Source organism: Microtus oregoni, unplaced genomic scaffold (genome assembly GCF_018167655.1).
Source record: "Microtus oregoni isolate MIOR12 unplaced genomic scaffold, Mior012 000020F_ref0000438, whole genome shotgun sequence".
Lineage (NCBI taxonomy): Eukaryota > Metazoa > Chordata > Mammalia > Rodentia > Cricetidae > Microtus > Microtus oregoni.
The window spans coordinates 33,000,973-33,017,168 of record NW_024543079.1 but is presented as its reverse complement, the minus strand read 5'-3'; the positions used below and the strand labels follow the sequence as shown (position 1 = coordinate 33,017,168).

General features: G+C 41.5%; 1 protein-coding gene across 1 annotated transcript in view; it reads right to left on the bottom strand.

Moving 5' to 3' along the window:
• Hao1 (hydroxyacid oxidase 1) overlaps positions 1 to 16,196 on the bottom strand; it is a 49,082-nt gene that overhangs the window by 14,489 nt on the left and 18,397 nt on the right. The window contains exons 3-4 of the mRNA XM_041670654.1: positions 9,380 to 9,635; positions 2,643 to 2,818 (exon numbers count right to left, since the gene is read on the bottom strand). Of these exons, the coding sequence (XP_041526588.1) occupies positions 2,643 to 2,818; positions 9,380 to 9,635 (432 nt within the window). The remainder of the gene's footprint in view (positions 1 to 2,642; positions 2,819 to 9,379; positions 9,636 to 16,196) is intronic.

Genomic DNA, 16,196 nt, shown 5'->3' with positions numbered 1-16,196 from the left:
CTGTTGAGAAAAATTAAATTTTCAGGAAAATGGCTGCATCTTAAAATAAGTATTAATTAAGCAAGGTGACCTAGACTCAAAAAGACAGACAAGTGTGTTCTCTCTCAAATACAGAGGCTGGCTTCAGTGTTCATATATATTATGCATATGGGTATAGACCACAAATAAAAGGAAAGCATGGGAACATGGCAAGGAGGTGTTGAAGAAGAGAAGGAAAGAAATAGAACTTATACTATATAACCAGAAAGGAGGGAGATGGGCATAGAAGGGTAGGAAGGAGACTAAGGGGATGGGGGAGAGAATTAGGGAAGAAGACCAACCAAAAAAATGCCATAATGGAACCCAATATCTTGCATGCTAAAAAATTAGGGAAAAAAAGATTGAAATGTGGTCTTCTGGCTGAGCAACTGGAATTTTGTAGTAACATATAGTCACCTGTGACTGACAGATGCCACCACACTTCACACTGCAGTAACAGCGCTTATTTTTTCTTTTCTTTCAAATAAGGAGATATAATATGTTATTGTGTTAAAAGTCTAAATGTAGCCAAAAAATGTATTTGACATGCTATAGCTGTTTCTGGTTATCTAGCTATCAAACCAAAATGTGTTTTAAAAAAAAGTCATATTTTATTAGTCCAGAGCTGAGCATATGTGCAGACTCCCATTGTCTTCAAGTATCTCACCTGCCATGTTAGGAGTCATTTCCCTTCTGTGTCTCAATGTCCTAAAGCACCCAGTGAAGACAGTGATCCACATGACATAAGCTTGCGGAGGAAAGGAATCATTTGAGACTCATGTTGAACCCTCAGATAACATGAACTACTATTTAGGAGTCGAATGTTGAGACTTGTGTTGAACCCTCAGATAAACATAAACTGCTATTTTTTTTTCTATACAGTGACAAGGAATAGGTGCTACAGAGGTGAGCGGGGAGTGAAGGTTGGACAAGAGCCATGTCATTTGTTGAATGCATTGAAACAATAAGATCATACCCTCGCCATAATAAGATTAGAGAGGGTCTTCCATTTGAAGAAATTTGACTTTAAGAAAGTCTGTCATCTTGATCCTTCAGAGCAAGCCTCCACATTCTCTAGAGATTGTGGGGCTATTGGGCAAATGACCAAATAGTTTGCTCTGACTGGTTTACGGGTGTGTAAGACAGGAAGAAACATAATCAGATAAAGGGTTTCCTATTTGTTAATGGCTTGTGAAATCTGCTCATGATTCTGCATTTTACTTTTTAACTTAATTATTTATTTTATGAACCAAGACCAAAAGCTATTTAAAGGGTCAAAATGTTCCTGTTTGGCAAAATATTTACAAATCTTTGACATTTTCACTAATCCTCAGGGAACACAATGTGTCATTCCATAGTTGTGCTTTTGCCCTTACATGAGTTGAGTGTTTAAGACAATGGTGAGTAGGTAATATCACCGAGGGCTGCTGTCATGATCCTATCTTATATTCCTCATAATATTACCAAAGCCAAAGTCAAATCCATGAGAGTTAACCTCAAGCACTTGGGGCTACAGTGACTTGCATTGGTTTAAGAAATAAAGTATTTTAGATACATGTCAACACTTGGAAAGTAACCCAAGGATAATGAAATAATATACCTTAAGGACTTCTTAACCTAGTATTTGTAAAAAGAGCTAATGAGAAAAGGGTTTCTTCAAAACAAAAACTCATGAAGAAAGAGAAAAGAAAAGAAAAGAAAAAAACTCTGTGAAGTTTTGTGCCTTTGCTCATACATATTATTTGTTCGTTAGCGTGAGTCCCAGAGAAGACCAAATCCTGTCTGTAGCACACGTGTGGGGCTTTGTTAATGTTCTCCCAGGGCAGAGTTTAACCACAGTAACCGATTACATCTTGCATTCCAAATTGCATTCATTAAGATGCAATTTTTAAAATGGTTGTAAGGGTGGATGCCTCTTCTAGAGCTTCCCAGCTAGCCATGGTTTCACATTTCTGAAAACATAGTCTCTGCTCTTTAGTAAAAAAGAAAAGAAAGGAAATGTTGTCAGTCCGTCCATCTGACTTTTGGGTGAAAGCCTGTGAATCGATGAGAACTTGTTTTCCCAGATCTTCTTCAGTTCTTCCTCCAATCCAGCCTGAGCATAGGTGTTATTTGATACTGTTGTAGTCATAGAGATGATTTTTGTTTGATAAATAAGTGAAATAAACAGTTAAAGAAAAACTAGACAGGATAAACTTTACATGTATGAATAGCTTCCTTTCAAACATTGCTCTCCTGGTCTTGCTTTTTGAGCTGTCTCATTAGGTAGCCTCACTGAAAGCAATGAGCATTTTACCTAGAAAACACTTTATTTATTCTATGCAATAGTGTGAACGCCTGGAGAAATGGGCCAGATGATCCACATGTGTATAAAGGAAGGGAGTGATGCTGGGGGTAGAAGGGACAGTCTTAGGGAAAGTGATTGCAAACAGCAGACAGACATGAAGATGTATATACATACATGAATAATAAGAAATCTTTTGAAAAAAATTACTGGGAGCTGAAACATCTTTCAATTTGTAATACCACATTTTCCTGTCAATTACACTCTCTAAAATGCTACCATAACCATATCCAAAAATGAGCATGAAATCAGTGTACAGCAAAGGAGAGAAATGACAAACCTCTCAAGATGCCCTTTACAACAATAGGCAGCGATGTCAATCGTCTGAGCCATTTGATGTCATCCCAGCTGAGAGATGGGTCTATGGCTTGTGCCACATATTCAGCAAGTCCACTGTTGTCTCCATAATTCCTTTTAGGAGAAAATGCCAAATCATTGGTTTCAAAGTTCTTCATCCTAGAATAGATACATAAAATGGGTATTGGAGACAGCTTCTGTCTGACTTGGGGAAAATAAGTAGGGGTAAGGTGCTCCTTTTCTGATAAGTTGCTCGATCACTTAGGGATTGATTGTCTGCAAATTCTCTAGGGCTTGATGTGGGAGTGTGTTCTAACTGTGGCCATGTGATTCCAACTGGCCACCTAAAGCTTTATTTACGTGTGTGTGTGTGTTCATTCAGACAAATCAGTCTGAAGGATCAATGTGCGGCCATGTTCAAACATTTCCTGTTTAGGCCAGTTTACAGCTACAGACAATGGACTGGATGCTATTTTCAAGCAGCTGTACAAATTCATCATAATAGAAACCATTTGCATGGTGCTTTATTGTTTACAAAGGCCTTTTATATACTCATGTTTGTACATTTCTTTCCTTAAGATCTTTTAGAAGGTAACACTGATTCACTTTGAGTTCCCTTTTATGCAGACATAGTAACCCAAGTGCAGAATGAGATGGCCGAGAATAAAACTAGCTAGGGGCATTATTTGGGATCATATTTATAAGATATGTGGTACTGTAGGGAATTGATGGGAACCAGGAAGTGTTTCTCAGCACAGGAGTCTTGTCCTTCCCTCCTACACTCAGCTGTTGCCTGGTTACTGGCTCAACCTCTGATCTTCCAGAGAATCTTGACAAGAGCCTGGGCTTTCAGATGCTCACCAAGCACCATCTTTCTTTTTTTTTTTTTTTTCTGGCTGCTGGGCTTTCATTACACCCAGCAAACTGGAAGTGTGGGTAGACTCACTCTGAGATGTAGTGTTTCTGTGTTCCCAGAATTTGTGTTCCCAGAATGTCCCCACAGGATCCAGGATCAGGCACAGGATCAATTGCCCACTGTTTTATCTGTCTTCACAAAACTCCCCGTTTGCTGGCTTCCTCTCCTCCACTCACTTCCTTAGATGCCAACAGTCTTTACCTTCAGAAAGAGCAACTTAGACTTGGTCAGTGACTCCATTTTATTCCCAGGGAGCCACAGCCTAGACATGCCAACCTTGATCTGTTGCCTTTTCCTAGTCTAACACATTGGTCTAGTTTGACCAAGTAGTTCTCTAACTCATGACCCACTCTACTGCTAGATCACCCTATACTTGGTATCCTTTATCTTGACCTAACGTGGCATCTTGGCAGTATTTGGACAGTCTCCTAAGCTACAGACCAAGTTCATTCTGCTTGTGGTTCTGATCATGCCATATGGATCGTTGGCAATATGGATACGCAATGGCATCTACCATGTTGCTGAGCAGCCCACAGCCTGCAAAGTCACTTACAAAATAACCAGGTAAACGTCTTTTCTGGACTAGCTGGAACTCAGCTTGCTCTCCTACACACTAACAGACCAGCTAGCCGTTCTTCGTATGGGTGACAGCCCAGCTGTGTGTCTTCTGTAGATTAGTCCCAGCTGATTTGCCCTCCACCAGCTCTGCCAATGAACACGGAAGAGATCCTGAAGCTATAACTAAAACTGCATGTCGACAGATAGCAGTATCTAGGAGTTCTTTTTTTTAAATTTATTCTAGACCTTCTTTTCATATTCATCTGGTTGATAATTAGTTCACACTTTAGAGTGTTTCAGCTGAAATTTCTGCTGGAGTAGTTAGTGTGCACAGACCATGCCCTGGACATGGACTTTCAATTCCAAACAATACTACTCAAGCCACTGTATCCAAGGAAATTTTCTCAGTAGGACTGAACATCCTTCTGAAATTTTATGGATATAAAGGCATAAAACATCACAAACACACGATGCCCATCTAGTCGTTGGCTTTTGATGAAATACCCGAGCTTTCCATTTGTCAAAATTCTTAGGGTTATACAGTATGTCACAGCCCTGGGTCTTCTGTGGTCTTCTTAATTCAAATTGAATTAAGCTTTCTGTTCAATAAATGTGTTCTTGGGAGGGAAACTCAGTCCATTACTTCAATGATACTAAGTTTCAAACATAAATAATGTTGTTAAAGGAAAAGGTGCAATCTATCTGTTCCAGCCTAAGACCAGGAGAGAAAGGGAAACCATCTACACGTATCCCTGCCCCCACACCAAACAGGCCGCCGTGTTTCAGCAAGGGTGGGTGAAAGGGTGAAATGGATAGGAAAAAACAGAAACATGGATAAAATTATATAAATGACTGTTGTTATTCTTGGACCGCGCAATGCAGATCAACACTTGAATGAATGCTGCCTTACAGACATCTCAGGGCACAATGAAGCCTTGTTGTTGTTACTGTAAACTTTGTTCAAAGCCAGAAGCCAAGAAAAAGTTTTCAGATATCTTGACAGAGATCCACGATGGAGTGTTTTACCGATGGCTCTCAAAGAAACTGCCATGAATGCTATTTTTATTCACATTATGACGTGTGTGTGTGGGGGGGGGTGAGATCCTTAAAGTAGCTTCTGATATTCATTTTGTAAAGGATGAAAAAGACAACACAGAAATAGTAATGCAACTATTTAAAGCTTAATTTTCCCAACCCCAGGCTGATGAATGTCACAAAGAGACCAAACTTCTTCCTTGTAAGGGAATTGTTATTCCTGGGGTGACCTTTAATATAGTTTTTAATCTGACATAGGAATTGACTTTGATTTTAGTAAGTTAGTATCAAGCAGCAGTAATAACTACTAAAGTAAATAGGCTTAAATAACCAATAATATAACTAATAAGAGTGAGCATTGATGGTAATATATGATTTTATAAATATTACTAATGTAACACTAAGGATAAAGCCACATCTCTACACTGAAAACTTTCAAAATAAAGTAAAACAAGATAAAAATCAGCTAAGTTCACAAAACAATAAGAGTATGGATGGAGAGAAGGAGAAATTCACAATTTGCCTGAGCTGGGGACAGGCAGCCAGCCTTTCTTCTGTGGTTAGGAAAGCACGGTGCTCAGAACACACCCTAGTCACTTACTCCTCAGTGTGGCCAGGTGGTCTAAAGACAGACTGAGGCCACAAACTTGGAGCTCTAATCCAGTTCAACTCTTTCCTAGTTGTCTTATATTGGGGAAACCCCAATGCATCGATAAATTTTTAGACACTGATTAAACAGTTGCATGCTAAGCACCTACTATCTACCCCTGTTTTAGACATTTGACATTTAGTGAACACCAGTAAATAAGAGAGCAAACTATCTCCATCCATCACAGAGACGATCGACATGTAAACTGGCACGTGTTTTAGAATGTAGGTACAATGCAAAACGAAGGGGCACAATGGGACAGAGTGGGAAGCAAACCAGCTGGTGGAGGCTCGAGTTGACATCTGAAGTGTGGCAACAAGGGCAGATTTCATTGCAAAGCTACTGTAAAGATGAACTCAATAGGGATAAGTTTGACTTGTCATTGTTGTTATAACAAATGACCACAAATGCAGAGCTGCACAACGTCACAGATTTGTGGGCTAGAGATACGGCTTAGCTGTGAAAAGCACTGGCTGCTCTTGCAAGACTGAGTTTCTATTCTTGGCACCTACCTCCCAGTTCACAACCACCTAGTATCAAGGGACCCGAAGGCCTCTTCTGACCTCATTGGCACACCATGTATTACATTTGGTTACATGAGGTTACAAAATGGGGTTCTCACTGAGGTCAGCTCAGGGCGTCCAGTCCCTCTGACTACCTAAAGCAGAATAGACAACCTCACTTGTTCTCTCGGTGGGCAGCCCACTTGGACACATGATTCCAAACTCTCCTTTTATCACTTCGGCTCCTCTTCTGGCCGACATTTATGCCTTTTCCTAATAAAAACTCTTCGTTGCATATAACGTCTACTGTGATAAAACCAGGTCATCGCCTGTCTCAAGATCCTTAACTCAATCCCGTCTGGTTTGAGGGTTCAGGAGCAGATACCTTCGGCCTCTGTATACATTTCTAACAAGGACTGGCTTTTGTCACTTTTCTTTAAACTTTCTGGAACTGTGGGGGAAGGGGGACCACAAGTCTTAACTCAGGTAAATTAATCATCTCCGTGGAGCTCAGACAAGACAGAAGGCCCCTGCCTCACAGGCTCTGGAATCTGCGTAATCAACTGGCTTTGAGCCTGCTTCTTCCAGAGTGGAGGATTTCCCTTTTCCCTCTCACTTTCTTGCCAGTTGTAAAGTGCGCACACGCGTATGTTTTGCATATAGAGCAAGTGGCCATTACCAACCCTCTGAACTCTCTCTGCTCCCGGGTGCCAAGAGTCAGGGCCCTCCCCTCCACCCCGGGCAGAGGAAGTAGCAAAGGCTGGAAGGAGCCAGGCTTAGCGACTCATTCTCCCCTGGATTTCCTGTCTCCTTCCCTTGCCAAACCTCACTTCTGAAAAGCAGGCTTCACCTTCTCTGAGTCAGGTCAGTGCAAAAAGAAACTGATTTCATATCGGACTGTTAACCGATGAGTTTTGGGGTGGAGGGTGGTGAATGAAGCCTCCAGCAGAAGGCTTGACCTCCGGTTTGTGTGTTCTGTCTTTCAAACAGTATGCGCCCCTGAGGCGCTTAGCAGAAGCCCCCATGCTGCCCCGCTGCCCCCAGGACAAGCCCCACCAGTGTACAGCCTCAGGTGGAGTGTGCCCAGCTGCAGGATGTTTCCGGGTTCCCTGTAACCTGGATGTGTTGCTCGTGATTTGATCATCTTCAGAACAGAGCTGTGACAAGCTGGAAACCCAAGGCCACTCCTGTGAACACCAGCAGCTGAAAGAGGTCTTTGTTTCACGGCTACCACATCATCTGGGCAGACGTCCAGGGGCAAAGGAAAAGGGGGGAGGGGAAGGGCCTGTGGCTCATCATGCAGCCACCTCCGTGCTGAGAAGCGAGGGGTCCCAGCCGGGATACACAAAAGTGTCCTGCCCACAAGACTAGATATCCACACATTTGCTACCCAGAGCAAGAAGCACAATGTTAACTCCGTGATTCTATTACCGGCGCTGTTGTTAAGAGAATGCCATTAGGGAAAAAGGAAAAAGGCCATTCCTTCACAAACAACCAATGGAAATAAAGAGTGTTTCCTTTAGGAAACTGTAACAGTGTGAAACTAATTATTTGAGAATGTCTAAAAAAAAAAAAACAAAAGTAAGTAGGCAGTCAAATAAAGAAAGTGAATGGAGATTGCATTTTAGAGAGGTTCGAGGTTTGCTTTCTGGTGAATCTGGCAGCGTTAGGGTTAGGTCAACTGCTGCGGTTTTTATTCTCTTCACCTTATGTGGTACCTGGGTAGCCTGCCGACTGAGTCCACATGCAGAAATAATATCCCCAAACCTGTCTGGGAGTGACGAGCATTCCCATTAATTATATCACCGGTTGATACACAACAGTCTGTAAAGTCTCATTGTGAAGTCTCGGGTGTATTGGTGGCTGTGTGAAATGACAATTTGATAATCTTCCACAAAACTGTCTATAATGCGTACAAAGTTGCACTTCTGATCATCTGTTTCTCCCTATGAGGAAACCTGACATGAGCTTTGCATCTGTTCATTTTTAATCCTTTCAGAAGGTAGGCATGGGATGCTTTATCTTTATTCCTTTACCTTTTCCATCTTTAAAACCTTAGTTGTTTCAAAGACAAACAAAATGTAGACAGAATGAGCAGGGGCTGCTGTAGAACAAGCCCTAGACTTCTTATAAGGCATCCGTAGACATCCAACATTAAATGTCACCCATTAAGACAAGAGTTTGATGTCTGCTCAGATATGTATAATCCCAAGAGATGTCACACACCTGTCACAATGGATATGAAAAGTATAAGAGGCCCTGTTAGCATGAAATATGGAAGGAGAAAGCAGTGAGGGAAGACACGGATTGCTGAACAAACCTGGAGTCCTTTCTCACTGAGGTCCTGGCTTTTACTCAAGCTGCTCCTACTCCTAAAAATGCTATAAGGGAAGGGATGATTAAATATTACTCATAGGTTGAGTGTCTCAATGAAATCATTATAGTTCAGCTTTGGATCATGTGATACACAGTCTTTGCTGGCTTGATGAGTGAGTGAGGAACAAATCTTGATCCATGGATGAACCACATGCACACAAAAGGAAGTAGAAGATGATGGATCAAATACATGGCTTCCTTTTTCTCCATGTTTTTGTGCCTTATTTTTATATATTCCTAGATCACTTTCCTCCTAATACAACTGAAATTAAAATATGAATGTGGGTCTTTGATTTCCATGAAGAAACAGGGTACCAGGATCACAATAAAAAACTGTAGCCTATACAAAACTCACCTGGATGTCCTCTCATACAGCCCACAGCCCTAATGCATCCTAGTAATAAAATATTTTTAATTTTACAAATATACAGTAATCCCTCCCATTGTAACAGCTCAAATGTGTCACATCCCCAGGCAGTGTCACTTGGGAGAGACTATACATCTGTGGTAATGACTAGCTCCAGAACAGAGATCCTTTTAACAATGTTCTAAAGCTAATGCCTCTATAGCGATTCACATCTCTGGTATCTACTTGTAAACTACAAAAAGAAAAAGCAGCTTTTGGAGGTGGTCCATGAAAGGGAAAAAGAAACCCCACTCTGAGACTGTGAGATCAGACTTACCTGAGTTGTGGCGGCAGCTTGAATCTGTTACGCACATCATCGAAGCGGTTGCCCAGGTAAGGGGTGTCCACAGTCACAAATATTGCCTTGTAACCCATCTGCTCAGCTCGCTTCACTAGCTGGCTGCTGACCTCACGGTCTTTGTAGATGTATAGCTGCATCCAACGAAGTGCCTCGGGGCCAGCCTCTGCCACTTCTTCTATTGAGGAGGTGGCCCAGGAACTCAGCATCATGCCTGTTCCCATGGTCTGACAGGCTGGAATAGAAAGGAGAAAAATCAATGTAGACATGGCACCATTCCTTCTCCTAGACCAGGGTTTCGTTCAAAAGGGAAAGACCTCTGCAAATGCAACCTGTCAGCGTGAACGCAAATCCTTAAAAATAAATAAATAAATAAAGCATGCATTGATTTTCACTCTGTGTTATCGTATATTGTGAAGAAGGATAAGTAGATAACAAAGAATTGCTGCAACTGCAGGTGGAAGTAATGAGATCAACCTGAATGACCATCTTGAGGAACTGGTTATACTGCATGCAGTTAGTATATGAAATGAAACCATTGGGCATAGCACTGCTGTGAAGGTTCATTTTATGTGTCAGCTATCTAGGCCTTGGTGCCCAGATACTTGGTCAAACAAATCTGGATGTTACCATGAAGGTACTTTTCGATGAAATTAGCATTTGAAGTAGTAGTAGAACTGAGTAAAGCAGATTGCCTACTGTTGTATGGCTTCATCTGATCTATTGACGTCTTAAAATATGACCGATCTCTCCCAAGAAAGCAAAGGAAATAATCCCAGCTGACTGCCTTTAAACTTGACATTAATATCACCTTTCACCGGGTCTCCAGACTACTGACTAGTCTGGAGATCTGGGGTTTTAGTGTCTCCATAATTATGTAACCCAAGTGTTAAAAATGAGACTCTCATAAACACAGATGGAGATAGATAGATAGATAGATAGATAGATAGATAGATAGATAGGATAGTGATATCAGATATCTAGATTTCTATACTGCAGGATAGATCTTATTGATCCCATCTCTCTGGAGAACTCCAGCTGTTTTAATTATAAAATATTTACTGACATACAAATACAATGAAGATAAATAGGTATATTAAAGTGAAAAGTTCAAAAAATAACATGTATGCTATGATTCCACACTTCTTGAAATTATAGCTCATCCAAGCAAACTAAACATTAAGGAGCAATAAAACCATGGGTGAGTTCATGTTTTCCTTCCTTTCTATATTTCTAAATTTCTTTTTAAAAGCATTTACTAAGACACATTCTCCCCTTGTATAAATGTGTGATCTAGATATCAAGAGCAAAGTCATCCCTTTGATCACAGTAACAGTGAATGAGAAAATTGTCTTAGAAGATGTTAAAGGACATTGATGATGGGATTTCCTCCCTAATAGGAAATACGGTAAGTGAGTTCAGTGGAGGGGAGGCTGATTTGCTGTTTGCATGCTATACGGGAAGTTCCAAGAAATAAAGCATAAATACCCAATGCGGGTTACAGAATCCCAAATCACTCATAACATCTGAGTGGTCACCTTGTGTCAAATGACAGTGAATGCACTTGCCCAGGTGACACTCGTAGGATGATGACGGGAATCAAGTAAGATGGTGATTATGAAGTTTCTCTGAGGGTTTCAAGAGTTTCTATGCTCAAATTTTAGCCAACAACCAAATCTCCTGGAAAGCTTATAAAAGTGGGCCTCGTGGTCCCACCTACTATGTCTTATTATGTGGGTCTCCTTTTGCACCCCAAGGATTAAACTAGTCCATACAATACAACGCTGCTACCACCTATGCTGGACCACACTTAGACACTGAAATACTAGCATCAGCGGCTGATAGTAAAAGTCTAAGCTCAAATGCTTTTAAATGCATTTCATTTGAAGCCCTTCAAATCACTTCTCCAACATCCTTGATGGTGTCTTCATTCTGAACAAGAAACATGAGCTGAAGAGCATCATTTTTTTGGTACAGTGCTCACCCCAGGAGTTCAGTTGAGCATTTCTATAATGGGTTCTTGGGGCTGCAAATCACTGTCCATAAGAAACACATGTTACTAGGTAATAATACATCTGGATCCTTGTCTGATTTTCATTAATTTAGAAATGTGGAAACAGCACCAGGGGACAGTGAGCACTTGGGTCAGAATATTCTAACCATCACCTCACCACAAAGAGACGATGTCCTGAAGAAGATGTGGCCTGACTAACATCATAAAGGGCTGAGCAGCAAGGTAAGACAAAAACCCAGTTGGTTTGTTTGTATAGGACTGGTATCCATGAGAGTCTCTGGAAACCAAGCACAGATAAAGGTAACTCCTGACAAAGGGATGAGCAAAGAGGACATTCAGATAATCTGGAACTTTCGTGAACTTAGCAGTGCACACAGCCACAGCTCTGCTAATTGTAACACAGAAATCTTCAAAGACTTTCCTTAGGATGTAAGTATCAACAGGCATTCTACAGAGATTGTGACAATGTTCAAACCATTCACAAACCATATGAACACGAAAACTAATTTGCTCAGAATGTCAGCATTCTTAAACCCTTTCCCACAATCACTTGAGTCCAGATGTTCAGAGAGACCTTGGGCAGCCCATGCCTCCATTACTCCCACCTGTTCTGGAACTCATGTCTTCTAACTTCCTTTTTCCTCCAACATGGGGGCTCCAACCCAGGGCATGCTATTCACGAAGCTGCTACTGAGCAATGGCGCCAACCACCATGTTTATTTTTCATCAACTAAAATCATAGGGGCTTAAATTTGGAATTGAGGACTGTACATCCTATGTCACCATCGTTTCTGGTGGCAAGAGTTTGATAAATATCTGTGATTTAATGAGAGTCGCCTGGGAGCCGAGGGAGTATCAGAATCTGGACATCAGTGAAGCATCTGCTGAGGTGAAGCTTTCACAGCCAGGAGAAAGCATGGAGAAATCATAAGAAGTTCCCTGTTTCCTGAACAAATATGATTTATCATGCTGATTCTTAGTCACCTGTGATTGCTCGCTGTGTCCAGGGGAAATTACTAATGCATTATACCTGTTGGATTTTTTTCTTTTTTTGCCATCTGTTCTCATCTTAAACTAAAGGCATGCAAAATTTTACAAGGCCCATTTAGAAATAGAACTGAAAATGTGTCTATCCAAGTAAGAGCAGATCTAAGAAGGACCAGTCCATGCCAGTTTGATATTTATACAACAATGTACTGGTTTATATTACAGACCAAACATCATTGCACATGCCTGTTATTCAGCACTTGGGAAGCTGAGGCAGGGGCATTTCAGGTTTAAGACTAGTCTGGATTTTCTGTTACAACAGAGGAAGTTGAAGGGCAGCCTCAGCTGCACAGTATGCCCCAATCTCAAAAATGAAAACAAAAACTTCCATTCTAATAGACAAGTAATTATCGTTCTTCCCTTACTTTCCTTCAAATTTACTAGAATATTTTATCATGCCATCAGTTCCTCCCTTAACTAAGGGTTCCTTGCAGGATCCACACCTGTTACAGCAAAAGAGACCAGTGTTCTAAGCATCACTTTGAATGGGTTAAAGCCCATTGCTGTGCCGGATGCTAAGGATTTCATACATCACCTGCACCTGAGAGATAAAGAGAAACCCTTCCAGCTCACCATGCACATTGGAAATAAATATTACAGGTTTTAAAAGTTTCATGAGGACCTGAACGTGGTTCAAAGTTTTAGTCAGAGAAATCCTCTGATAACTTGCAAGCAAAGCTATGCTCATCTTTTCATTCCCAACCGGTTTTGAATCTCCCTGTGCAGTTAAAATCCATTACCTCCCACTCACAAAGGTAGGAACGGTCAGATTTCAGTCTACAAAGGATGGGCTTCGGCTTTCCTCTCTATTCCCAGATTTGTGGCTGCTCCCCACACAGCTGCAAGGTGACTGTATTTTCACACAGCCTGCAGAAAAGGGCTCTCAGCCAAGGCACTGTTGGTAAGAAAGCCCAGCACGGCTCTTTCCAGGGGTGAAGAAGATTCATGGTAGTCAGCACATCCTAAAGATAACATAACCAGAGCAAGTGAGATGGTTTAGTGGGCAAAACACTAGCCAGGAAAGCCTCATGTCCTGAGTTCCATCTCCAGAACCCACATAAAGGTAGAAGGAAAGAACCAACTCCATGAAGTCATCCTCTGACTTACGCACACACATACAAGTTGGCATGGGTGCACACACATATCACACACACACAAACACACTGATGATGATGATAATGATGATGATAATAATAATATAATAATAATAAATTTAAGACAATATGTCCAAAACACACTGCCAAGTAAGCATGAATCTCACATGACTTCTTAGAACTTGGTTTTCTTACTTTTACTGCCTCTTATCACCCTGAAGATATAACTTAAAGAACAGCCCTCTGCTGGGAGAAAGTTATTTGTTTCTTTGGTCTCACTGAACAGCCCAGCCTGACCTGAAATTTGGTATGTGTTTCGGGCTGACCTTGAACAAGAGACCCACTTGTCACTACCTCCTAAATGCTGGGTTTTCAGATATGTGGCACCATGCCCAGCTAAACTTTCATTTTAAAGGTTTATTCATTATTCTTACTTTATTCCATGACTATTTTTTGCATATGTATGTATGTATATCACAAGTGTGCCTGGTGCCCACAGAAGCCAGAAGAGGGTATCAGATCCCTGGAACTGAAGTTGCAGATAGTTGTGAGTTGCCATATGGTTGCTTAAGAATTGAACCCACAACGCCTTGGGCTCCTGGGAGCCACTCTAGGTTCAAGTCTCTTGCCAACCCTTAGGTGGCTCCCTTAACTAAGAATTGTGCTTCCATGCTCCCCTATCCAACCTTCCTTTTTTCCAATCACCCTGTTTCCCCAAGTTCCCCCCATCCTCCCCTTCTCACTTTTCTCTCCCCATCTCCCCTTACCCCCATTCCACCCTACCCCCAAGATCCCAATTTTCTCCTCCCCAGTTAGTTCCTTGGGCAGCTGAGGATAGGGAACCTGAAATGACCCTATCCTATAGCAATACTGATGAATATCTTGCATATCACCATAGAACCTTCATCTGGTGATGGATGGAGATAGAGACAGAGACCCACACTGGAGCACTGGACTGAGCTCCCAAGGTCCCAATGAGGAGCGGAAGGAGGGAGAAGATGAGCAAGGAAGTCAGGACCACGAGGGGTGCACCCACCCACTGAGACAGTGGAGCTGATCTATTGGGAGCTCACCAAGGCCAGCTGGACTGTGACTGAAAAAGCATGGGATAAAACCGGACTCTCTGAACATGGCGAACAATGAGGGCTGCTAAGAAGCCAAGGACAATGGCACGGGGTTTTGATCCTACTTCATGTGCTGGCTTTGTGGGAGCCTAGCCAGTTTGGATGTTCACCTTCCTAGAAATGGACGGAGGGGGGAGGACCTTGGACTTTCCACAGGGCAGAGAACCCTGACTGCTCTTTGGACTGGAGAGGGAGGGGGAGAGGAGTGGGGGGAGGGAGAGAAGGGTGGGAGGAGGGGGAGGGAAATGGGAGGCTGGGAGAAGGCTGAAACTTTTTTTTTTCCTTTTCTCAATAAAAAAAAAAAAGAATTGAACCCACAAGAAAAACAACTGCTTTGAATCCCTGAGAAAGATCTCTAGCTCCCCAGCTAAGCTTTTGATAGTTTAGGTTAAGTCAGAGTTTGTTGATATACTTTGTGTTCCTTTTTTTCTCTTTATTGGGCTGTAGCAGTCATACGTTATGCCATTGTTCTGAGGCAAAGTCAGACACTCATACATCCACAAAAGAGACAGAAGTGGGGTCACATATACATAGGCATTGAAAACAAAGATATATATGGGCCAGAAAATATTGCTGATGTCTCAGAACAATAGGTGATAACAGGTTGAGCATCCAAGGCCTGGCAACAACCCCAGCTTTACCACCCATGAGACACATTTCCTTCTGCAAAGTAACTCTAAACAGTTGTTCTCCCTGCTTAAATTATCAGTTTAAATTAAGGGCAAGTAGTTAAGTTAAGACAAGGTCTGTGACTGTTTACCTCTGTGTATGTTGAGGCCGTGTGACTGGGGAGGGCTAGGAGCAATAGTTCTAGCACAATATGAAAAAAAAGAGGTCTAAGGGCACTATTAAACTGTTTATGATTTTTTTTTGTCAGAGAAATTTTTTAACATCACTTTGAGTAAATATGTACCATAGGCAACAATATTTCTTGTTTTATCAATGCATTTTAATTGACAAGTGCTAATTGTGTATGATGGTGGTATGATGAGATGATATGGATTATAGGCTCATTGCAAAACATAGTCAATTATGCTAAATAAGATGCAACAAATACTTGATAAAAATATCAAGAGCCTGTTCTTCAAGGTTGAGTGTGTAGCATAGTAGAGCACTTGAATAGAGTGTCCAAGGCTTTGAGTTCAACCCATAGCACAAAAAAAAAAAAAAATGGTTAAAAATCCTATTCCTCAGCAATTTGACCTATATAACACATCCCTATTCAGTGTGGCTTCAAGAAGCACAACAGATCCCCAGTAGTTATTCCTCTAACCTACACTAGACTTTGGCCAACACCTTCCTTTCCCCATTCTCATCCCTGAGTCCTAGCTTCTCCTTTCCATTACATCACCTTACACTTTGATTGACAGTCTCTTTGCTACACCCTCATCCCCTAACTCTAGCTTCCAGCTTCTATTAGTTTTCTCTCTAATTCCATAACATTCCATTATGTAACCACACCCACCACATTTTCTTTATTTGTTCACCCATTAGTGGAAGCTTAGGTTCTTCCATTT